This window comes from Maylandia zebra, linkage group LG6, assembly GCF_041146795.1.
Source record: "Maylandia zebra isolate NMK-2024a linkage group LG6, Mzebra_GT3a, whole genome shotgun sequence".
In the NCBI taxonomy this organism is placed as follows: domain Eukaryota; kingdom Metazoa; phylum Chordata; class Actinopteri; order Cichliformes; family Cichlidae; genus Maylandia; species Maylandia zebra.
In genome coordinates, this window is record NC_135172.1 from 31,302,557 (window position 1) to 31,328,022 (window position 25,466).

A 25,466-nucleotide genomic window follows, 5' to 3' on the forward strand; every position below is an offset into this window, starting at 1 on the left:
TCTGCTGTGAGCTCTTTCACAGACTCAGAAACAAGAATATTGGAACATTGGAACATCCGGTTGTACATTGTGTGATAATACTAACGAGATGAAATTTTTTTCTACAGTCATTGGGTTGAACATATGACTACCGATGAATCCGGTAACAAGCTGTTTTCAACATTTTATGGTTTGTGCCTTGTTCATAAACCCATTCAATTGATCTGCACAGTTATATTTAATATATATAAAATGTAAAAAAAAAAATTGAAAAGAACAAAAACCTCTCTATAGGTAACATACAGCAGATCTATGAAAAAAGGCCTCAGAGAACCTGTACCACAATATTATGGCCATCTAAACTGTCTGTAGCACAGCCACGGCCATCCTTGAGACAAAGGAGCAGTAAACCACCGTCTTATGCGACAGAGCAACAGAAATAGCAGCAGCTAACAGCTCTGTAAATATATTTGAATAACACAAAGTCATAAATATACATTCAAAATAGGTTATTTGCTTATATCCTGTTGACTACAGCCTATTTAACAATATAAACCAATATATCAGACATTAAAAAACACATCTGCCACCACTGTTTTCAGATGTCTCTATTTCTGCTCAGCAGAGGGCAGTGAATACACATGGATCAGTCAGATCTAAAAAACTGTATTTAAATTAAGTGAGGAAGGATGTTAACTTAGAAAGTCTTATTAGCTCTTGTTCCTATTTAGTACCTATTTAATAGAACTAGGTTAATTATTATTAAATAACTAAAAAGCAGAGTAATGTAACTTCAAACAGTCAACTGGAAACCACATCCCAGGAAAAGTTTCACTTTGAATAAAAACTGACTTTGTGTGAAGCAGACAATACGCACACAGTGTCACAGTTTCCCTCACAGGCTGTAAACAACACTGCGGGCCTATTCAGAATCCGTGCATGAATGAAAGGAGTGTCACGTCCAAGTGTTTATTTTCTGTGTTTGGGACGTCCCACCACCTCCCTTTTCCATCCCATCTCCTTCCTGAGAGCTCCTATAAAAATCCCAGGAATCCCAACTGTGTAGCAGACCCCTGAAAGTGTGTCCACAGTGAGCTTGAAGGATGGCAGGGATTACTTTGACGCTTTTGTTTGTGGTGTTTCCTCTTTACAACACAGAGGAGCATGTCGTTAATGGTGAGTGGATTATTTTTCTTAATCTTTTTTGAACGCTGTGTTCAGTGACATTAGTATCATTCATAAATAGCCTAAATATCTGTTATTACATGCAATTACAGATATACAATAGGCTTTAGATGGAGAGTGACTTGACTTCATGTTGTACCTTTTTTAGGTTTAACCCTGTAACATTAAGTGCATCATATTTGATAGATGAATTTCTGATACCCTTACATCACCAGTGTGATGTTTTTAACCCTAACCCTCTCATGTGTTTTTGTTTTGCTGAGCAATAAATTGCACAAAAATGGCAGATGTAGCAAAGAATTATACAAATTAAGACTCACATATGCAAATTCATATTTATTTATGTATTTTTATTTATCATAAGGTTCAATAAACACTCCAGTATTTTTCAAAAATTACAAATCTGCAATTATTTCAGGCATAACAGGGATAATATAGCATAATATTGTTTGTACTCTATTGATAATAGAGTAATGAGTAAGAATTCATCCAGGTTTCAAGGAAGGTCCACAATGGGTCAATTACACAAAATTCACCCATTGTTGTAGATCTCTTTTTGCCAAACTGTGCAACTAAATGGAAGCTTTGTTTCTTTCGACTGCAGGTCTGTACACGCTGATAGAAAAGGGTCAGAGCAGCTTTGTGGATCCAGCTCTGAGCAATCAGAGCAGACTGGTGGTTAAAGAGCCCAACCTGCCCATCAACGAACTCCTAGAGAAGAGCAGCAAGAGCAGCGAGTCCAAGTTCAGCCTCCATCCTCTTCCTTCTGCTGTGTGGCCCAAGCACACTGACCTGGCCCACATCCCCCACCACCACAGTCCCCACAGCAAGAGCAAAAAGGGCCCAAAGAGTGACCGTTCGGAGGAGCACAACAGCGAGAAAGCCAGAGGAGAAGTTGCTGGTCTGCATCCCAAAACCCAGGTCACTGCAGCTGCAGGTGCTTCCACCAACCGCACAGTACAGAAACCCAGTCAGGACGCTCAGTCCAACATCAGTCCTCCTCAACACGGCGAGCCAGAGGGACACCCCAACTCCAGACCCAGAGCGCCGCCGCAGACCCAACCTCAGGCTCAGCCACAACAACCAGCTGCTCCCCCACGCAAAGATCCCCCCAACCGACGCATGGACCCAGAGGAGAACCGGCCGGGGAAGTCCAGTTTCTATCAGTCTGGCATCAGTGCAGCGACTCGGAACAACAGCCGCCCGCCGGTGATCTTTAACCGGCGCTCCTCCAGCCTGCTTTATCAGTTTGACATCATGCGGCGAGGTATGGGAGGATTTTTTGTTTTGTTTCCTGACCTCAAAATGTGACCTGTGCATAATTACAGAGCTGTCCAGATATCTTTTGATGGGATCTTTGAACCTTACTCCCTCCTGGGAGTATAGATTTTAAATTATTAAACTTGAATAAGACTGTAGCCAGATGGGAACATCTTTGATCTTTAATATTACAATATTTCTCACTCGTAACCATCTGCAGCCTCTGGCCTTTAAACAATATATATTACATGAGTGCAAATTATCAAAACAATAAAAACATTTGTTACAGAATGAAAAAGAGCTGCTTTGTGATGGTATTTTTCTTAGCGTAGTGTCATTAATGGAAAGTTGACATTTGATCACAAGAAAAGGCCCAAACTCAATTTTATTATAAACTTATAGTGGCAAAAAGTGGATCCTGCTGAGTTTAAATTTACACTGCTGTTTTCTTTCCTGTGCTTTAAATATCACTTTAATTATCACTTTGAAAAGTCCAATCTGTTGCTGTGCCAGTATATATGTCATGTATGCTGACGCAGGTCACAGAGTTCACACAGAGGGTTGTGATGAGAGCGGTGGCTTTGTCTTTTCCTCTAGTAGCTAATTAAAGTCTCCTGCCACTAATTATAACTAATTATAACCGCTTCCCTCAATTCTGGCTGTCAATGCGTCCCCTGTGTGCAGTCCAGTCGTGGTTATAATGAAACTAATGCAAAGCAAGAGGGAAAGCTCTGATTTTGTAGTTAAGGTTAAAAAATGTACCACCAGCGTGATCCCGAGACACGGTCCACCTCCTCCAGGCCCCTGCCGAGGAATGTGACGCCTCGGTTTCGTAATGACAGCCTCGTCTTTTCTAATGATGCTGGAATGAGAGTCAGTCATTCCCTGACTCGCTGTGTTTGTCCTACTTCCCCACAGAGTCCGACTTCACACATGACGCCGTCTGTGTGAGCGAGTGCAGGAAGGAGAAGGACGAGAAGGAGCATTACTGCTACAGTGAATTTGGTATGTGTCTAATGTGAGACAAAGACGGACTGGTTTTCAGTGCTGGTCTTCTTTATCACACACACACAAAATCACATTAACATGTTAGTCCTCTGGACTGTTGTTCCACCATCAAGTAAAGGCAGGGATTTATTCTGAGAATATCTCCAAAGTTGGTAAAGTTTGGATGGCTAATTTGCACAAGCTAGAGCAAAAATACTTAAATTTAATTTTTGGAGTTAACTCTCCTTTTTAAATGTACGCATTAACAGCTGAATATCTATCTGTGCCTTTAAAGTTTTGATAATAAAGAAATGTATACATGCAACAGCTGGATAATGAAACTATGACCTTTGAGACTAGATGTAGTTTCAAGGAAATGCATTATTCACACGCATGGTTATGTTTGATCACTTAGACGCCAAGGAGTTTAGCCTGAAGACCAACAGTTTTTTATATTAGATGAACAAAACAGAGTGCTTTAGGGGTGCTGGCAGCTGAATTTTCACCTCATAAAAGCATCAAAAATATTGCTTCACCTTCAAAGCCTGAGTTATGATGATAGAAAAATCTGATATTTTAAGATCTGATCATGTTTTTCTCTAACATAGCTGTCAATGGGATTGTCCATGACATCGACGTGTTGCGCAGAGGAATCCGGCTCATTACGCTGATGGTCAGCAGTGATGGCTTCTACAAGATGAGCCGTCTGTACGTGACCCCTGACAGCTTTTTCTTCAAAGTGCGCCTTCTGGTCCTGGACACCTACAAGTGTAGCAAGCCATGCCCTGACATCAAACTAGGTAGGTGTTGCAGTGTAGCTCCTTAGCTCTAAAGAACAAAAAACTTGCTTCATCAGAGAAAAACAGTCAACTGTCTGAATCCTTGCAAAGCATTACTGTGCCGGTTGAGCTCTCCTGAACGAGAATAATAGCGGTGTCCCTTTTAATTATGTTCATTTGTTGTTGGTTATGCAGTGTAGTTAATTGAATGATAAATATCATTTAATATTTACTCATATTTATAGTGTCTTCTAGCTGTTCAGTTCTTTGTTCATGAGTAATCAAGAGATGAGATTAAAGTAACAAATCGTGGGAAGTACAGAGTTTGATAATTGATATTTTACACGAATGCAACTCTTGAGACCCATAAATTAAAAACCATGTGACAACTTAACACCAAAGCGTCACTTTGTGGGATGTGGGAATTCCTTTTCCCTGAGATCAGCAGAACGTGTTTAGTGCAAACACAAAAATTGTTTGACTTTGCACTTTTTCCCCCCTCCGTCACTTCAACGTTCGCTCTCTTTCTTCCCAAGGGACCAGATACGTCATAATGGGTCAGATCTACCACCGAAGACGCCACCTCCCCTCTGAACTCCTGAACCTGCTGGGTGGTAAACTGAAGCCCGGGGACGGCATCCTGAGAAGCAACAGCTACGTCAAGAGATACAACAAGCGGCGACACCAGAAAGCTCTGGAGGCCACGCGCTCCAGGTGTAGGTGAACCAGAGATAAGACTATCGCCCCTCGCTGCAGGGGAAGAGACACTGCAGCAGACGTGAACTGATCTCACGTAGACAGAAGACATGTGGCGAAAGCATCGATTGAGTTTCATATGGACTGCTCTGATGCTAGCCAAGGACTGGATCATCTCCTTTTTACCGATCTTTGAAAATCCACAGTTGCTGGCTTGTGATCTTTTTTTTTTCTTTCTTTCTTTTTACAGAAAACACAAGCAGCTACAATTAAATGGGTTTTATGATGTTTTTTCCATGAGGCAAATGTTATTTTGTCAACATACAAACTCTTCATCCATTCATGGCTGGTTCATGAAATCCTTGCATTAATAAGGCATTGCATGTTAAAGGGAAATTTGGCTCATCTTTAGTTCACATATTACCGAGTGGGAATATTTTTATGGAAGAGTAATGCTTTTACTTGAGAAAAGGGTTTTCTGAATAAACATTTAAATAGTAAATCATAACCTTTAACCCTACAATATCAGGATATTTGATTTTTGTCTTTAAAAAATCATTCTCATAGTACTCGGGGACATTTTGCATTTCTCTTCTCCCCCCAAAGAAATTCTTTCTTTAAATTCTCTAGATGATAGGGTTAGGATCCAAACGTTAAGGCATTTAGGGTACACAGACCACAGGATGTTACAGAGATAATTATCTCAGCTTTCCTGTAAAACTTTGCATAAAAAAAGCAGAGAAAGCCCCTCATTCCTTCAATTTAATGAGTGTAACAGTGTCCCCCTTACATAGTTTCCTCCAGTCATACTTTGGTTTGGTCTTTGAGAAATATACATGGTATTGCTAGATGAACTGTGGAATATGCTGTTAATTTAACAAAAACAAAACGTTTTTTTCCTTTAATTAAAAGTTTGCTCTGTATTTCCACAATAACCTAACAAAACAAAGACATGGAGCAAATCTGGTTAAACTGAAACACTTCTACGCATGACTGTTCCAAAATTACTCCAAATCCTTTTTTCCCCTGTAATTAACAGTTTCTATAACCTTTTGAAGACTTATAACATGTAAATCTTGCTTTAATTAGCCAATGGATGCAAAATATTGTATGGCATTGGACTGTGTTGGTTTGCAACACTCAGTCCTGTGCATGGCGTCACTGTGGGTTGATAATGGCAAGCAGGAAATGCAATAATAAAAGGAAGGGAATTGGGGGCCTTAAAAGCAGCACCAAACCTTCAGTGGAGGAGGAAGAGGAGGGGGAAAAAAGACAAAAAGTGAGCAGAGATTTTGCATGTCACGAGAGTGGCTTACTTCTTTTAGTTTAATTATATATTTCATGATGATGTCTGGCTAGGTCGACTGGGACATCAAAAGGAGTCTTGCTGAATGAGGAGGAGGAGGTACGCTGTTGTTGGGAGTACGCCATAAATCTAATCGCGGGAATCTGATCCTCCGCACACCTGGACACACGACTGAAAGAAGTGCCTCCGTCACAGCTCCTTTTTGGAGTGCCTATTGCTTTCCTCTCTTGCAAACAAACACATACTCCTCTTGGACGGTGAGCATTCAAAGTATGTCGGCAGGATCAGAGGAAACGTGAGGTGGGGAGCAAAGAGGAGGAGGAGGAGGAATACAGACAGTTGTGTAAAATAATGCAGGGAGAGAAGTGAAATTGTAGAGACCGTGTTGTTGCGTCTGTCTTTCTTATTTAATAAAAAATCCCAGGCTCAACTGTAGTATGACCCTGAGCTCATGCTTCTTAGGAGAGGGAAAAGATTTGCACTGAACGCTTACTTTGCTTTACTAAACATGAACTCAATAAAAGTGTGTATTTGTTTTGTACTGTGGCCCTGCGAAGAATTTATTTATCTTTAAACCAACACCCCCTGGCTCGTTCAGTCACACGTACACTACCAACAGTGATCCTTATTGTCATTCCCACTGAGAGCCGGACAAGGAGTCACCAACCTAATTAGAGTTTAGCAACCAAAGGTCTCGGCCTGGCCTCCACGAAGAGAGAGACTGACTTGGGAACTTGGATGTTGATCCAGGGAGTGCTGAGCCTCTTTTCTCCCTCTCTGCATGTATGTCAGCCCAGGTCAGTTCCCAGGCTCGATGAAGCCCCTATCTGGGATCAGCGCTGGAGGGAACAGATGCATACGGGCAGGAAACAGGAGCCTGCTGCACATTGTTGCTACTATCACAGCGGGAGCACATTCCTCATGACAGAGGATGTAAAGGAGGGGGAGGGGAGAAAAAAGGGAGGGGAGGTTGGGTGAAAATATCTATGAGCTGCTTCCTGTGTGAACGCCCCTCACAACCAACTTCGGGCTTGTGGTCATCTGCGTCCATTTGAATCTCTGGATCCATTTAGTGGTGAGTGGAGAGTTAAAGAGTCGGGGGTGGGTTGTGGAGAGGGGTGTGTGAGAAAAGTGAAAGATCAAAGCAGGAGGTGGCTGGATGTGTCATCTTGGTAATTTCATCACAGGAATAGATGGTGTGTCTCAGCGCAGGGGTCATGACCTTGTCCCTCATGCTTGCCTTGAGCATGCAGCTAACAATTTAAGCTGAAAGCTGAACTTCATATTTGGAGTCAGATCAACTCACCAAGTACCAAAGAGGAACAATTAGCTGTGGCTCCTGCAGAGACCCCTGTTTCAGTTGCTTCAGACTGCCTCTCATCTAACCTCTCTATAAAACAGTTCCCAACAAGACAAGTGTTTCTCATCATGTCAATTCAAATTACCATGGGTCACTGGGAGTAATCTACCCCAGTTTGCCCAGTTAATAAACCAGTATTGTTTTAATGCAAAAACAGGTGTAGATACAGATATCGAAAGTAATGTCAATATGTAATTTCCAAGTAATAAAGTAACAAGAAGTCAGTGAATTTGTGTTGCGGTGTACCCCAAGGTTCTATTCTTGGTCCTGTTTGGTTTACTGCGTGCATGCTTCCTTCTCAGGAAATGATGATATTCCCTTTGCATCTTTTTTTTTTTTTAATTGAATGCATTATTAGAGAAAACATGATAAGAGGGGGGAAGAGATGGAATATGCATCTTAGTTAAGCTATGTAAAATAGATAAAATGTTGCAAATGTATAAATTCTTAATAACTGAGCTTCCAGATTGGAAATTTGATTTCTCCAAAGGGTGGCTTGGCTCAGCCTAAGGGTGAGAAGTTCAGTCATTGAAGAGGGACTCAGAGTAGATAAATGCTACTCCTCCACATTGAAACGAGCCAGTAGAAGTCATTTGGGGATCTGATAAGGATGCCTCCTGGATGTCTCCTGCGTGTAGTGTTCCGGGCAGATCCTGCTAAAGGCCCCAGAGTAGACACAGGACATGCTGGAGAGATTATGTCTCTCGGATGGCCTAGGAACACCTCGGTGTTCCCCAGGTTGAGCTGGAGGAGGTGCCTTGCATTCACCTGTCACCCGTTATATAAGGACTGCACTCACCTACAGCTCACTCTTTCTTCACTCCCACATGGGTTGGCAGCTGAGGAGAGTTTCTGTTGAGTTTCCCGAGTTCATGTATTAATTTGAGTTACTGAATGACTTAAGTCATACTTTATTTCCTTTCAGAGTTAACAGTCCATGTGTGTCTTTCCTTTACACGCATTATTCAAATAAAACGAGAAACCTACAAGTAATTGCTGACTGTTCATTCTCATCCTGACCGGATAAGCCATGAGGGTAACAACCTCCAACCTCCTCTGAACCTTCCTCCAGAACAGTTGTTTTATTAAAAGCTATGAGCAGATTTATTTTAAAACATGGACCTCGGCCCAGCGTAGATGTGATTACCGTTTGGAGATGCTCCAGATCCTGAACTAAGAATTTTTGGAGGGATTCTTTCCATTGTGAGATTTGAAAAAAATGGCCATTTTTACTCAAATGGTTACAAATTCAAAGAAGAAAAAATGTGAGAGATCATCCTGTTGTTCGTTCATGCACAGTGGTCGAGCGTTTCTTTTGTGCTGAAAATTGGCTGTTTATATTTCATGCTTAATTGGAGACTATGCATGCTGTTATTTCATCTCATTGGCTGTGGTTTTCTCTTTAAAAGTGTCAGTAAAACATCCCTGGACTGCTTACAGTTCTGCTCTTGATCATTAAGTTATCAATATGGTCATGTCTCACTGATTCAAAGGGAAGGGACGCTTCTTGTATGGACTGAAAATGTTATATTTATATGCAGTAACTTATTTCAAAATTATTATCATACCTGCCTGAATTGCTGTTTGGGGTTTAAAGTTAGAATTAACTTTAGATTAACGTAAGGGTTCGATAGTTAAACATGGTGGCTAAAATTAGGTTAAGATTTTGGTGTACACTTTATGTGTACACTTATCAGCTCTCTTATTAGGTACAACCTGCTAGAACTGTATTTAATTGCTTTCTCTTTCAGAACTGCTTTCGTTCTTCAAATTCACTAAGGAGAGGAAACATGGCTCAAAGATTTTTGTCCATGTTGACACAACAGCATCAAACAGTTGCACCTCCAGGGTGGGAATTGTCCATTCCACCATATCCCAAAAGCTCTATTGGGTTGAAATCTGATGACTGTGGAGACGGTATAAGTACAGTGAACTTACTGTCATGTTGAAGAAACACGTTTGAAAAGACTTGTAATTTGAGACATGGCGTTATGCTTTTGTAAGCAGGCATCAGAAGAATACACTGTTGTCACAAAGGGATGGACATGATTAACAACAATACTCAGGTAGGCTATGGTTTTTAAAGGGGCACACAGTGTACCACGAAGACATCCCCAACACCACTTGATACAATGCTGGATGGACTCATGCTTTTGTGTTGTTTATAACAAATTCTTGATGTTACCACTTGAACCCAATTTTCAATTGTCCAATTTTGGTGAGCGTGTGTGAACTGTAGCCTCATCTTCCTGTTCTTAGCTGACAGGAGTGGCACCCAGTGTAGTCTTCTGCTTTTGTAGCCCATCTGCTTCAAGGCTTCTTGTGTTGTGCATCCAGAGATGCTCATCTGCATACCTTGCTTGTAATGAGTGGTTACATGAGTTACTGCTGCCTTCCTTTCATCTAAAAACAGTCTGTGCTCTGACCCCTGGCATCAACAAGACATTCTCACCCAGAGAACTGCTGCTCACTGGGTATTTTCTCTCTGTTTAGAGTTAGATCCCATCAGTTTCTAAAGTACTCAGACCAGCCTATGTGACACCAACATTATGATCAGCTTGAACTTCAGCAGGTCTTCTTGACCATGTCTACAAGCCTAAATGAGCTGCTGCCATTTTGGGTGATTGGATGTTTGTGTTAACGAGCAATTGAGCTGCCGCAGGTTGCAAAATGACTGGTGAGGCTACGTCCTCACAAAGAGCCATTCAAACATACCTTTGTCTGCGTGGGGGGACACAGAGTGGAGCAGACAGAAGTCTCTTTGGGGGAAACACTGATCGAAGACATTTGTTTTAGACAAAATATGAGAACTGCTCATCCAAACAACCTTAAACTCGACTAAAACAATGCACGAAAAAACAAAAACAACCTTGTATCAAGCTTAAAAAGCAGAGGCAATGAGAGAAAACACTGGTGTCAAAAACATTACTTTATTATCTAGGATGAAATGTCCTATCAAGTACAAAAGAGAATCTCCTCAGAGTTGCCACAATCTGTTAAAAACATAGAGTACTTTTATCTGCAGTTACGTTTTTTTTTCTTTTTTCCAACATTACTCAAAAAACTGAGAACTTTTCATTGATATGAATAAATAATACAAGAAATGCAATGTCAATATAGACGTTATGCTGAACTGGTTGGTTTCTTACAAAAAAGAAAAACTCTGTACAAGAGTTACTGTGTCACTCTACCCCGTTCAAAACCTTTATGCTCACAATATGCAGCACTTTTAATATAAAGGGCAATTTCACCTAAATGTAGAGTTCACTCTAAAGAGAAAAAAATAGACAGTTAAAATATACAGGCGGGCTTAGTTGCTGGTTCAAATAGTGAAAAATAAAAGTTTCTACTGCTCTAAAAATCTCTCATCTCTACATATTTGGACAGCAATAATATACAATAGAGATTACAAACAGTGGATAAAGCACATTATCGTCAGATTAGAAAGTGACCCATGTTTGAAAAGACAGACATATGAAAGACATACAAACACACAGAAGATGACAGAGGCTACTTTATCTCTCAACTCTAATTAAAACACCCGGAAATGTAAAAACTTTACGAGTAAAACTGAAACGTTTCCTGATTATAAACAGTCTCCAACATATAAACTAAAAGACAACTGCAACTTTGCCTTTTAACGGCTCCCCTCCTACAAAACGGATGATCACAAATTACAAAAATGCTCCCAGAAATGCCAAAAATGCAGTTATAAAATTTTCATACAAACCCCACGGTACAAAGACTCCCCAGTCCCCCCCACTCCACTCGGAGTTTACCCTGCTGCCGCGGACCGCAACATAACTGAGTTGATTGTGAGTGGAAAAGTCCATTACCCAATTACTTAACCATGCTTTGAGGCAGAGTTGAGAGACAGATGTGAGCCAACCTGTCAGCTTCAGTGAATTATGCTGGAAGAAGTGGCTGAAAGATAAGGAGAGACAGACTTACAGACTCAGCCACCGACAGAAACGGACACCGGAGTTCGATGAGAGGAGGGTGGAGTACTTGTAGGTCGGTTAAGCCTCGTACAAGTTTCACCTTCCCTGAAGGCCTTTTAAAAAATAAAATAAATCCCCCTCCCTCTCCTCATATGTGGACCTTTGCCTCTTTCAACTAGTCATGTTTAAGGAGGCACAAAACTAGCTAACTTTTTTTTTAAACTTGCATTTTAGAAGAACACTAAATGGAAAAAAGGTCAAAAGAACGGCAGGATGCTGTGGGTGGGGCAGCTTATTTTGGGTGTTCCCTGTGGAAATCAACATGAAAGCACTGCTGCACTGAGACTAAATGAAGACCCCCCCTCACATGAGGTCCAATTATTTTTTTTTTTTGTACAAAATTGAGCTTCTGTTACAGGGGGCTCATCTCAGCATCAGCAGGCTGCTTCGATAATATACAGTGAAATGTGACCCTGAAAGACACACTGAGTTATACGAGGCTGATTCATGCTTCATGCAGCAGTACAAACCTGAAAACAATGTGGTCAGTATAACTAGGTCTAATGTAAGGTGATGCTGCGTCTTCAGGACTGGCTGAATGAAGCTGGTCTGCAGTGTCGACCTATCTTTGTGGGGTTATTATTTTTTCCTGGCAAAAACAAAGGTGGCGCTTATTGAATATGAGGGAAGTCAACTCCAAATTGCACATTTAGCTTCAGATGAAACATTTCCCGACATCGGCTGTGCACGTTTTACAGCAGTTTCCAGTTGAAGCAGTGGCTAAAATTGAGCGGGATGTTTGCATTGTGAAAACGGGACAGGATGAAGTTAAGAAAGGGGGACAGAAGGTGACACTTTGCTATATAGGATACACAAAACAAACAAACAAACAAACAAACAAACAAACAGCCATCAGCTACAGAATGAACTTCCAAGAGTCTGCTGCTGCTTTAAAGATAAGACTGCCACCGACCATCCAACGAGCGCTGCTGCCTCGCCATCTGCGCTCTGCAGGCTTTCTTCTCATGGAGGGGCTACACTGGCAGGGATGGCTGATTGGGATGTAAAAGGCTGCCAGAGAGTAAGTCTGCAACTGCCCTGCCCCTTGGTATGAAGACGACACTGACATTTTTGATGACAAATGAACCTTTTTCCAATTCACTTCTTTCTTCTCAGCACTGCAGGTGCCAGGTGAGGTGTCGTGTGAGGTGGGGGCGCCGTTCCTCCAGAGAGGAGTCGGGTTCGGACGCAGCCTGACTTGGACCACGCTTCTTAATCAGTCAGAGGAAACCACAAGCCGGGTCTGTGTGACACCTGGTTTGTTTAGTTTTTGTTTTGTTTTTTTAAGCAGAGCTAAGAGGCAGCTGACTGCAGCTTGTTGTTATGTGACCTACAGAAACAGGCAAAGAGAGGAGGAAGAACACAGTTGGAAAACTTCTTGTTGTTGTTTTTCTTCTTATTTTTTTTTTTATTAAAGGCTTTACAAAGTGACAAATATGTGACTAGGGGAAAGTACAAAAAAAAAAAAAAATGCAATAGCAAAACATGTATTGGATGCCAGTGGGTCAGACGGGTTGTTGCAGACCAAGCAGCCATGTTGGTGAAATGTTACTGAAATGTGTGTTTTTGATGTCGACCCAACAATAAGTATACAGAGTCTTTTTTTTTTTAAAAAAGATTTATTTTTATTATAGTGGAGACCGCTAAGCTCGTCATATTCTGAATATGAAAGCTAAACTAGATTTTTTTTTCTTCACTCTACTTTGTTTTTACAGCGTAAACCATTATTTCCTTTATAACATAAAACATATTCCTTCACAAAAAAGATAAAATATGAACATGAAATATAATACATGGGTACAGCCAATAAAGAAAATGTAATGAATGTCAAAAAAAAAAGAAGAAAAAAAAGAAATGAGGTAAAAATGTTCTGCAGCATGTTATAATGGCAAAAAAAAAGAAGAAAAGAACAACAGTTCTATCAAAGCAAAAGTAAAGTGTGTGTTTGTGTCGCTCACGTGTGATTTTACAGTCAAAATCAACACCTGTGATCAGAAACTGAATCTCAGAGACCAACAAATTTAGCAAAACTTCTTTTTGCCTCAACAAAATGTCATCTGGTGGAAGAGTGTAAAAAAATACATTTTCCCTTGAATGGTTTGTGTGACCAACATGGCTGCCATTGTTTTGTTTTTAATGTTTTTAGACAGTAGAAACTTTTTTTTCTCCTTTATTTGCTTTTAAAATAAAAAAAATGATCACACCTAACGTGTGTCTTAATATATGCACTTTCTTACAAAGTTTTTAATGCTGTTTCTTTTAAAACAAGTGAAAACAGCAACATCCAGGATAGCGAATTATGTTTTGTTTGTTTTTAAGAGTGACCCCGGCACCCAGGAGTCTGACATCACAATCTGCAAGAGAGAGACAGAGAGAGAGAATGGATGACGTCAGTACATGCAGGTGAAGTACGTCGCCACCTCAAGCACATAAAGCTGGATGCAGACCACAAGACTTACTGAGCCCATTAAAACATCGTGGCTCAAATGCTCACAGGCGCTCCATCTTCTCAGTTAGGAGACGCCCGCTACCCTCCTCGCCCTATTTAATCAAACTAATGCACACACACACAAAGAAAGCCACCTGAAAGATAATGTGACTGCATTCCTGCCATCTTGTAGAGTGCATCCAACCAAAGCAATCACATGGCACAGCGAGGACAGCTCAGTGAGATGAGTTCAGAGGCACGACCAAGCACAGGCAGACAGTGGAGAAGGTGTCGGGTATAAAGGTGCATCTAAACAGGTCTGACTTCCACAGATCCTTCCCTACGCTCTGTCATACGACATGTCGGGTTGAATGGTAGAAAGTGGGCTTTTTATGTAGCTGCCAGCATGAAGTGCTCCGACGACACGATGAAAGCCTGAGCAGGTTTGTTGTTAGGAGTGCAAAGATGAGCTGACTGAAGCCTGAATGTGTGAAAGTGTGAAGGTCGCACTGATAAACAGTGAAGGTGTGAATGAAAAGAAAGAAAAAAATATATCCAGTAATTAAGCAAACACAACTCCAGCAAAACATTATCAACGACTATATAAATCTGACAGAGTGAAAGATTTGAATTAGACGTTTCTATTCGTTTCTTTCTGAAGTGTGTATTCCTCATCCGGTTGGTGTCAGTGGATAATGTGAAATCTGTTACAAATACAGGATGCTGTGCCGAAAACCTCCTTGCGATCGGTTTTGGTCACTTGCAGGTTGCCGCAGTCGCCGGCAGTTTGCATGGAAGATGGCGAATTGTCTGCAAACTGCTCCCTGAGCTTTATGCAAAACAGAAATAGGGACTTCAAAGTGAAAGCTCTGCTTTAATGCTCCAACCAAAACATCTGAAAAGGCCCAACTTTTACTCGTGAGAGCAAACGTTCTCCGTTTCCGATCTGCATCGCACTTATTCGTTTCTTTATGGCTCAGACAGCGAGCGGCCAGTGTTTGTCAGCATTTTCCATGCAGACTATTGGCAACTGTGGCAACCTGCCTGCAACCTCCAGCAACCACCTATGAACCAGGTTTCCCTAGCGACTGGAGGTTGCCAGGGAGTTCTCTGACTGGTCTCTATGCCTGTGAAACTGGGGCTGTAAATATGACCATACTGGATCTGTATCTTTAGACCTTCTGTTTCCAGAGGAAAGCCAATCAAGAAAGCTGGCGTAAAGGGAAGGGCAGTTGAAAAGGGAAAGAGTTTGGTATTAAGGTCCAGAATTATATTTTAAAAAATAGGCACAATAGAGGTGTTACCGGCTTATTTCAGACAGCACAAGCTTGGTGGTTGAAAGAACATTTAAAACATTGAGGAGAACCATAAGATAGTGATCTAGGAGCAAATTTATTGTTATTTTTCTGTGAGAGATTAAATTTTATTGCTCTCACTTGAGTAAATCTACCAGTCAGAGTCAATTATATAGGGCTACAAGTGAAACTGCTAATTAGTTGGTGTCTTTCTGAAAGACACTGAAAATTCTCTCTGATTCTGGGTATTAAAAACAAAGCCCATCTTCGAAAGTACCCCGCTGCCATTTTGTTATCCTCATCATCCTCACCGTCATCTTACCTGCTGGCTTTGAAGCCTTTGAGTTTCTGGACAAAGAAGTTCTCCAGAACCTCGGCACACTGGTAGAAGGGCGAGTCGCTGGGGTTGTAGTAGCGGCAGTTGTCGAAGATTTTGGTCATGTCTGCTACAAACTCCGTCAGCTTGATGTACTCGCGTTTCTGTAACCTCTCCTCCATGGTGGAAAGGTCTGGCAAAGGGAGATTTAAAGATCTGGTTTGGTAAAAGACTTGATGGCAAGTTTGTAATATGAACGTCATTTAATTGTTAGTTTCTGGCAGAGAAACGCATCACATATGCGGAAACAGAGCACAAATATCTGGGTTTTCTAATCGATTTCGTTCCACAAATCAGCATGCTTGCTTCAAAGTAATTGCAGCTTATGTGGTATGTGCTTGACAGACGTTCAAATATGTTTCGTGGAAGCACAGAGCGTCGCTTTATATGTGACAGCAAAAATCCACAACCTCTGCCAGCATTAACCTCGATCTATTCAGCCTTCCAGATTAGTTACTGAGACGTGACCGATTCGTCATTCCTGAGGAGAGCGCCATTATCTAAGAGTCATTTCTGAGGGGGTGGAAAAAAGCAAAAATGGTTATCAGTTCCTCTCTTGAAAGGGAGCTTTGAGAGTTGCTAACCTTTTTAAAACAAGTAGAAAACTTAAGAAAATAAGAGATTTAGCAAAGAAGCTAACTGGCAACAGATGAGGCTCTACATAATCTGCCGTTGCTGGCAGTTCGCACTGCGTGGCATCCCCAGGGCTGCGTTTCAAACAAACACATCCGACTCTTAACCTCTTTAACCCCCACCCAGATGACCAGAGGCTCACAAACCTCATGGTCAATATCAAAGACCTCCTTCTTCTCTGTCATCAGATTTCATCTCAAAACCCTCCAAAAACTACCACCGCCAGCAGCTTCACCAGCCAAAAGCTCTTTTTATTTTTTGTAAACCAACAAGGACTTTTTCTTGCGGTAGACGGGTGAGGGGAGGACTAGAGTTTCCAGGACCAGGCCAACAGGAGCTGAATGTGGGGCTGGTCCCTTTCCACAGGGAGCCCGGCAGACACGGACCAGCTCATTAACGGTTTGTTTGGATGGAAGTTCAAAAAGGCCCTGTTGACGCAAGTCCCCATTTACATGGCCGGTTTGATCTGAGTTGGAGGGCTTCCTCCGTGTTGCCCTCCTGGCGGGTGGTGTTTTTGTTTTTTGTTTTTTTTAATGTTTAAGATATATAGAGCCTGGGTGTTACTTCCAGAGCCTAAAGCAACTCCAAAATAAAAAACCAGCACTAAAGAAGCAATTTTATCGCCTACACAGGGATAACTCCCAACCAATCCCATTCCAAGTTACTCAAATTACAAAGTACAAATTATGTACCAACTCCCACTTTTGTTTTTATATTTTTCTCCTCAAGGAGGCTACACACTCCCAACAATTACAGTGCTTTTCATCACCAATCCCTTAATTGCACCTCAAGGAGACAAAGTGCGTGGAAGAGCGAGGAAACATAATTGTGTCTTTCATCACATGGCATGTTTTATAAAGGCTGCTTAAGACTGATGCTGTGAATCGCAAGATGTGAGGACGATGCGAAGGTGGAATGTGAGGATGCATCCTGTCATAATGAATGAACCCTAGAAGTAGATCACACAGCTATAAAAAGAAAGCTTGATAGTTATAGAGAGTGTTGCATCATATTGTGCACCTTACATATGTTTTTACTGAGACAACCATCATATACAAAGTCCTTTATACAACCATCTATTAATCAATATTTTGCAATATTTTCAAAATGCAAAAGTTATAGTAGTAGTTAATATATGCAACAGTTAAATTTTACTGATGCAGCTTTGTCTTTCTGGCCAGGCACAAATTATTATAATAAATACAAAAACACCTTCACAAATGAGGTTTCTGGGAAAATTAACCTTCAGTAACATCGCCTAAAAAAGGTATTTACCTTAAAATTAAAAAAAAAAAAAAAAAATCAATGGTATGCTGCAGAAACTAAGCATCATATGCAATTTTAGTAAATGAGCTGAAACTTTTTAGATTCAGTGATATCGCTTTCAAGATTTCCAAATTGATGTGGGTTTTATTTCATTTCAGAGAAAAGGCTTCAGGAGTTATATTATGTAGACAGAAAATGAGGGGAGCTGTCAGAAAAGTTTAGAAAAAGTTTGGTTAAAATGTGCACAAGTATAAGTTCAGAAGTAACACAAACAAGGCTCAAATCCAGACCAGACGGCAACCTGCGGGGTTGAAAAATGAAGCCAGCACAGGAGTGTCAAAAACTCCCACAGAGGCTGGCCACAAAAGTGAGGCAATCCCCATAGAGTCCCTTATCAAAATGCCCAACCACCTGTTATATTAACATATTTACAGCCCGGTACAAAAGCTGTTTGTTTTTCTTGTTTCTACAGCTAATTTGACAGTCCGAAGGACTCGAAATTAGGGATGGACCGATCTGATATTACGTATCGGTCCGATACTGATCTAAAGTACTGGATCGGATATCGGAGAGAAACAAAAACAAATGCCATCCGATCCATTACATATCACAAAAGCACCTCACAAAACTTGCGACATGGTGTAACTCAGCTCATAACCTTAGCAGTCGGAGCAGTATGCGTCACGTGACAGAGCGGCTGAGCGTGCGAGACCTCTCAGCGGTCTGGTTCAGCATTTGTAGCCTCGCTACCAAACCAGCATTTCATCGCAGAGAAAGTTATCCCAGAGAGACGTAAAGCAAGTGTGTAAGTTCATCTCTGAATGTTTGTAACGCATTCCCACGTTAAGCTTAACAACCAATATATGGAGTGACTGCCTCTTCTCTCTCCTGTTGCTACTTCAATCATGAAACTGATCGGCTGATCGGCTTTTCTGTCGCGACTCCCGTCTCTCTTGTTTGTTTATCTCCCACTTCGCGCCAGAAAGAGGAAACCAGCGGCTGAACAACAGCAGCACGTTTAAGCTTGATAAGCTGTTGTTAGAATTTATTTAATATTACTTTCTAGACCAGGATCTTTTTCTACGTAGCTGACAACTGGTAACTGTGCAGGGGCGGATCTAGCAAAGTTTAGCCAGGGGGGCCGATAGGGCATTAACAGGGAAAAGGGGGCACAAAGACATAGTGTTTTGTTTTTTAAAACTTGAGTATGAATTTATACAAAATGCAGCAAGATATTAAAAAACAGTTTTATTGATTAAAAAATACACTATATCGGATTTATATCGGTATCGGCAGATATCCAAATTTATGATATCGGTATAGGACATAAAAAAGTGGTATCGTGCCATCTCTACTTGAAATGAAGGCAACTGAACTTCTTTTTGGTCACCTCTGATCCAAGAAGCTTCTTCAGCGCTAAAAAACTGATGGACATGTATTTAACCCCAAGTGTGGTTGTCCTCTTGGAACCCCTGAGAGTCACTGACCCGCCCCTGTAACCATCTGTGAATCAACGCGTGGGTCATTACTGTCATCATGGGGAAAAGGTGTGAATTACCTTCCTGAGACACTGCCCCATCCCTCCAACATGTGAGCTTTTAAGGTCACATGGGTCAAGCTGTGAGTGGGGATCGGACTGCATTAGAGGTGACTGATAGTTGGTGTCTGTTTGAAGTGCCTATCTGGATTTTGTTGAGAATTAATGTTGAGGGTGTGGCCCCTTTGACTGACATACTTGCAGACTTGTAGCTGTAACCTATACTTTTAACTTGTAATCGTACTTGAAATTTGTGCTTTTTTTTTGGGAGTAAAATTCTAATATTTTATTAGTTTAGTTAGGTCACTTCTAGCTCCAAAGAAACAATAAAACTCTAACATTGAGGCTATAAGATGCATCCAGAATAGGATTCTATAACGTTTTAGAAATAAGACAAGAGCTATTAACTGTTCATTTACAAATTTAAATAACTGAATTCACAACAGTGCACTCACCCATTGGTTCCTTGATAACCCTGTAGTAGTCTGGGGCGTCGTTCGTGTCCACTGGCTCCAGGAATGGCCACGCCATTTTATGTGCCTGCAGAGGTGGGAGAGACAAAAAAAATGGAAATAAAGACAAAGAAAGGCGCTTGAGAAAGCTGAAACCAATGAAGAAAAACAAACAGCACCATGAAAATTACAGTGAAAGCAGGTGGGTCAACACAGATGTTCTCTCTCACTTTCTCCCACATTTCACAGACACACACACAGACACACACACAGGCTGCTGGACAGAGGAGGAGAAAATTAGAGGAGAAGAAAGAGAAAAGAAAGGGAAGCCAGAAAAGACGCCGAGGCCAGGCAGCTGTCCAAGTAGGGGGAGCCAAACCCATCAGATAAGACGCACACAGAGGACTTTTTGTTTGCTGCTCTTGCATTGTAATGGGGCTACAAGGAGCTACGTTAGTGTTTTTCCCCCATTGCTGATAATAAAACTACAACTACAGTCCTGCTGATTCAGATACTGCTTGGTGTGTTTATGTACTTGTTTGTGACCCTCATAAATAAGCTTCTGTGACTCAACCTTGTCTTCCACAGCACACATTAGCAGGTAGTCTAGGCTGGAGGGTATGACCCCATCTCTCGTGTGAGAAGTGAGCTTGTGCAACAGCTATAAATCTTCAGTTCACCTGTAAGGAGCGCAGAATTCTTCGCAGGCCATCGTAGTCCTTGTCGGTGAGCGGTGTGAAGACCGTCATGGCGTCCTCTGTCGATTGACACTGAGGACACACGTATTCGTCGATGTGGTTGGCCTCGCTCTGCAGGATTCCCACGCAGCGACCGTGGTACCAGTTCTGACATCGATCGCAGCCGATGTAAAACCTGAGTAGATGAAAAGTACTCACGGATTGGTGTCATTTACATATAAAGCACTTATGATGGATTCCTATTTGAAACATGCTCATATTGATAATTAAAAGAAGAAGAATTGTTTGCTTGGATAGTAAAGAAGCCATTTTTCATGTCTATGCTTAATATTTTAAACTACTTATTAAGAAAGTCTTATTTACCGAATGAAACAACAAGGTGACACGTAATAACAGTTGGTAAAAATGATTCTTTTCTTTACAAATGAATAAACTCCGTCCATTAAAAACAGCTGCAGCAACCAACTGGTCGTCCAAAGGGTTCCAGGTGCTGCACATTCAAACTCTTATTGGCTGCTTTTGATCACAGGCCACCTGGTAGAAGGCAACCTGTCTGCAAACAGTTGCAGGCCAGACTCAGACTGACTGGCAAAGGTTTGGAATTAGTTGCTGTCTAATGTATAAACTCAGATTGCAAACACACAGCAAACATTCTGAAGCAGTTTATGTGAACCAGTGCAACTCATCTGCAACACATCTCTTTGCAATAGTGGACTTGACTCAAGGGGTTGCCAACTGGTTATATTCATAAGTAAAATAGAGGTTGCTGAGCACCTATTGCATTACGCAAGTAAATCTGTCCTGACGCAACTGCGTCACTATTTGTGGAGGAATTTCTGTTTCAAGCTGCTGGATTCTGAATGTATGTAGTTAATATGAATTTCTGTCAAGGTAGACGGCAACAGATTTGAGATTTTGTTTGTGTATCCCAAACAGATTGCACGTAATTGCCAACTTGACCCCGATTAACTGTAAACTGATATCAGACTGACTATTTTATTGCTGTCTTGATGCACCAAAGTCACTTTGAAGACAGCAACTGACTGTGAGTCGTCACAGACCCCCTCCCCATCTTCCAAGTAACCATTTCAAAGGCAAACCAGATGTTGTTGTGTTTGTTGTGTCTCAAATCACTGTTTTTACTAGTGCAACCGTAGCATAATACAGATTTTGATATAACTGGATTTAAGGAGCTTAGAAAGAAATTTAAGAAGTCCTCGATGACTGAGAACCTACACAGACATAACTGGATCGCTACTTTCGACCTTCAAACATTAGAACTGTTATCTATAGGGAAAAAAAGTAAAACATAAATATACTAAAGACACATTTTCATCAGTTCAAAATAAACGCTACGGTAAAAATGAATGAACCAAGATGAGTTTAAGGAAATTGCAAAAGGAGCAAAAATAGCAACTGTGTCTGAAATTCTCACACACTCCATTAAGCTGAATTTAAAGCAATTAAAAACTTGCTCCTTACTGTGACTCGTCATATGGTGTCTGACAGATGCAGTACAGCTCCTCTGTGCTGCTCTCCTGGCCCCGCTTACACTCCACACAGATGTAGTCGTCCATTTTCTTGGCCTCCTTTTCTGTGATGCCCACACATTCTCCGTGATACCAGTTGGTACACAGATCGCAGCCAATGTAGAACCTTTAGAGAGAACGAGGACACACAGGTGTCACTGTAGACAGTCACCGGTTTACAGTAAGTCAATAAATACAATAAATTTTAGTTTTAAAAATAAACATATGAGATTGGAAGGATTTGTTCTGCAATAGAAGACAGGTTTAATTCAATGAGGACTTGATGAATAGAGCAATACTGAGTAAAACCCTGAAAATAAGTGTACATTTAAAAAGAGTAACTGGCTGAGAGTGAGAACATCGTCTATTCTTTGACCTCTGATATCAGGGCAGTAAAAACTGTGAATGTTTTAATGTGGACAGCTGCACGTCTCCAGTCTTTTTTCTTTTTATTCAGCTTAGTGCTGTCACCAATGCAGCTAAACTCGCTCATACAGTATTTTTATTGTGACAGTGTTTAACAGAGCATCATCATACTTGGTCTCATCGTAGGGCGTCTTGCAGATGCAGTAGAGCTTTGTGTCCTTCTTGCTCTCTTTTGTACTCGTCGTAGAGATCATTTTCTTCTTCTTGGACTTGGCTGACGTTGTCATCTCCCTCTCCTCTTCCCGTTTCCTCTTGTGTGCGGAGCTGACAGTCGTGCTAAGGTGATGCTGAGAGGTGATGTGGGACATATTTTTCTGTTGCTGGTTGTGGGCGGCAGCGACGGCGGCGGCGGCGGCAGCCTGGGCTGCCTGTTGGGCTGCAGCTTGAGCCCTTTCCTTCTCCCTCCTCATCCGCAGCAGATCCCTCTTTAGCTCCTCCTGGAGAATTCAACCCCAGAAACGAATGCGATTAATGTCACTTCCTGCCCTTTTTGTGCAAAATAAAGGCATTCTAGTGCCATTTGTCACCAGTTCTTTATAGTTGCCTTTAAAACATCACGCCCAGAGTAAAAACCTTTATGCTTTTTTAATATTTTTTCATGTCTCAAGCTTGCTTCATACCTGGGCTTCTAGCTGCAGCTCCTTGTCAAGAAGTGCCCGCTTCTTCAGAATCTCCATCTTGAGGCTCTCTTTGTGTCGGTAAAGGAGCGAGGAGAGCTTACTGGCGTTGGCTAACCTCCTCTTGGCCTCCACAACCTCTTCCTTCTTCCTCCTCTTGGCTGCCTGCCTCTCATCTTTGTCTATCCGGTCTAGGATGAACTTCATCACCTGGTTGCACACGATCATCCTGAAAGGATGAGAACAGAATATGGTCGAGAGAGAAAACAAGAGAGTAATCACATCTCTTAAAACTAAAAATCACAACTCATAAAAGCATACTGTATTTAATGTTAAAGTGCTGAAACTGTGAATGTTGCAGACTAATAAGAAAAAAGCTAAAAGAAGAAATAAAAACCCAGAACTCTACTAAATCTAATGAAGGCCCATGTGAAAAAGTGCTGTGGCATTTTAAAGACATTAAACACACTTAATACTCCTGCTGAGAGAGCAGAGGAGGATGAAAGGGCTGGGAGGGAAAGGATTATCACATATCTGAAGCTAGAATTCAAAAAGTCAGTACAGTCAAAGTCACAGAGGAAGAAATGTATCCCTATGACACACCAGTGGGCTGGAGCAGCGCATTAATCCAAACAATGCTTCTATGTTTCATGAAGTACAACCTGTGTGGCTACTTTGAAATATTAAAATTTTGCTTTCCACATGTAAGAAATGGCAGTCCGTGTCAATGAACAATGAAGGCATTTCTCTGAAAACAAGCCCGCGGGGCATTTTCATGGCTCAGTTGTGTAATCCATGTAACTACAAAGTTCTGACTCAGGTTCTGAACTTGCATTTCATCTCTATCTGGCTCCAAATCTCTTCTTTCTCAGCTGTGAGCAATCAAGTAAGGGTTAAAATCTGAGAAATATTAGGCAGGTTATGAAGAAAAGCGACTTTGAACGTGGCCTGATTGTCGGTGCCATGTGGGGCTGGTCTGAGTATTTCAAAAACAGATGATCCTCTGGAATTTTCCCACACAACCATCTCTAGGGTTTACAGGGGATGGGCCGAGAAAGAGAAAATATCCAGTGAGTGGCAGTTCTCCAGGAGAACTGCTTCAAGCTGATAGGAAGACAACCACAACTAAAAACAACCACTCTTTAATTTTCTTGGTACCCTTTAGGCCGCTCAACTGTGCATCACTTAAACACCACAGCCTCCTTAGTATTGTTAATGACCACATCCATCCTTACAGACTACAGTGTACCCCTATTCTGACAGCATTCCACCAGAATAATGCACTCCACAGTCCACATCTCAATCCAACTGAGCAGCTCTGGGATACATTGGATCGGGAGATTTGCATCATGGATGTGCAGCTGACAAATCTGCAGCAGCTGTGACGCTCACGTCAATATTGACAAAAAATCTCTGAGGAACATTTCCAGCACTTTGCTGAATCCATGCCACAAAGAATTAATGCAGTTCTGAAGTCAAAAGGGGAGTTCAACTCCGAAGCAGGTGGCGAGTTTAAGCTCAAACAAAGTGTCTAGCACCAAAAACCTCTGCTAGCCCACTGCTTAGAAAAGCACGAACATTTCCTTCTTTTAAATTCTGAGCCAAACATGATTAATTTCTAAAAGTGTTAGGCAAACGTGACATCATCTCTAGTTTTATTACTCACCCGCATGTTTGTACGGATGCAGAGAAGACTATTTATTTGTCTAGTGTTTATTTGTATAAGACTCTACGCTTCAGTGGCAAGCGAGTAGACTTGAGTGTTGGAAGACTGGAAGAGAGGCATGTTGAGAGATGAACAGATAGAGTGGGACTGGATGCAGGAGGAAGAAATGTTATCCATGCCATTGTTATTCAAACAAATGAGAATCCATAGAGGGAGAAAGTTACATGTTAGCAGCTTCATTTCGCAAAATCAAATAAATCCACACGATTTATGTGTTCCCAGTATGTTCACTTGTGTTCGCTAACATTCACAGACGAGATCGAAAGCCGTTGCCTCGTTCGGCGCCGAGTTTGTGCGAACAACACACAAACACATCCTCGGCTGCTGAGGTCAAAGATCGGCCAGGGATCCTACCGCGTGCCCGCTGAAGTACAGAGGCCAAATGCAGCGTGAAAGTGGAGGAATAAAGCAGGACACACATAAACATGCAAACGGATGCCAAAGTTCCGCGTTATTACTAACAGAACCGTGTTTTGAAGGAAAAGAGAGAAAAGGATGACATGAAGAAATGGAAAAAGGTTGAAAAAATAAGCAAAGACAGACAGCTGCTGCTTGAGCTGCTGTACTGATGTCACAGTAGTCTGGGTTTGGTATTTCAGGTCTGTGTGAATGGGTACAGTGTTTACACAGTGCCTGTGGACATAAACAAATGGTTGTCAGGGTCGGCTATAGGTCAGAGTATATTCTACCTAACATAAAAACACGGGAAGGAGGAAAGGAAGAACGAAGAAAAACATTTTTTTAAGCATTTGAATATTTTGGCTTTTGTTTTACAGTTGCAGTTGTCCTAACTAAGCTTGGTAAACAAAATGGTCTTGTAGCAGCAATCGTAGCTCGCTGCCTGGAAAACAAACACGTTCTGCATAAAAAAATATCGACCTACTAACGGTAGGATTGGTCACAGGGATGATGCAGTGAAAAATGGGGCGG

General features: G+C 41.5%; 2 protein-coding genes across 7 annotated transcripts in view; one reads left to right on the forward strand and one right to left on the reverse strand.

Annotated features, from left to right (window-relative positions):
* Positions 1-1,027: 1,027 nt before the first annotated feature.
* Positions 1,028-6,738, forward strand: LOC101466841 (uncharacterized). Its single transcript, XM_004539218.3, has 5 exons — positions 1,028-1,155; positions 1,769-2,431; positions 3,343-3,429; positions 4,020-4,211; positions 4,727-6,738. The coding sequence occupies exons 1-5, from the start codon at positions 1,083-1,085 to the stop codon at positions 4,912-4,914; spliced, it is 1,203 nt and encodes a 400-aa protein (XP_004539275.3). The 5' UTR covers positions 1,028-1,082; the 3' UTR covers positions 4,915-6,738.
* A 3,728-nt stretch (positions 6,739-10,466) lies between these two features.
* The window catches only part of LOC101465587 (nucleosome-remodeling factor subunit BPTF), a 56,655-nt gene continuing 41,655 nt past the window's right edge, over positions 10,467-25,466 (reverse strand). For 5 of the 6 annotated variants that reach the window (XM_004539217.3, XM_004539216.3, XM_004539213.3 and 2 more), the window contains 7 exons: positions 22,814-23,039; positions 22,305-22,630; positions 21,721-21,894; positions 20,221-20,413; positions 19,544-19,628; positions 15,599-15,785; positions 10,467-12,883 (listed from right to left, as the gene is read on the reverse strand). In XM_004539217.3, the coding sequence (XP_004539274.1) occupies positions 12,847-12,883; positions 15,599-15,785; positions 19,544-19,628; positions 20,221-20,413; positions 21,721-21,894; positions 22,305-22,630; positions 22,814-23,039 (1,228 nt within the window). In that variant the 3' untranslated portion in view covers positions 10,467-12,846. The other variant, XM_004539215.4, reaches the window with a different exon arrangement.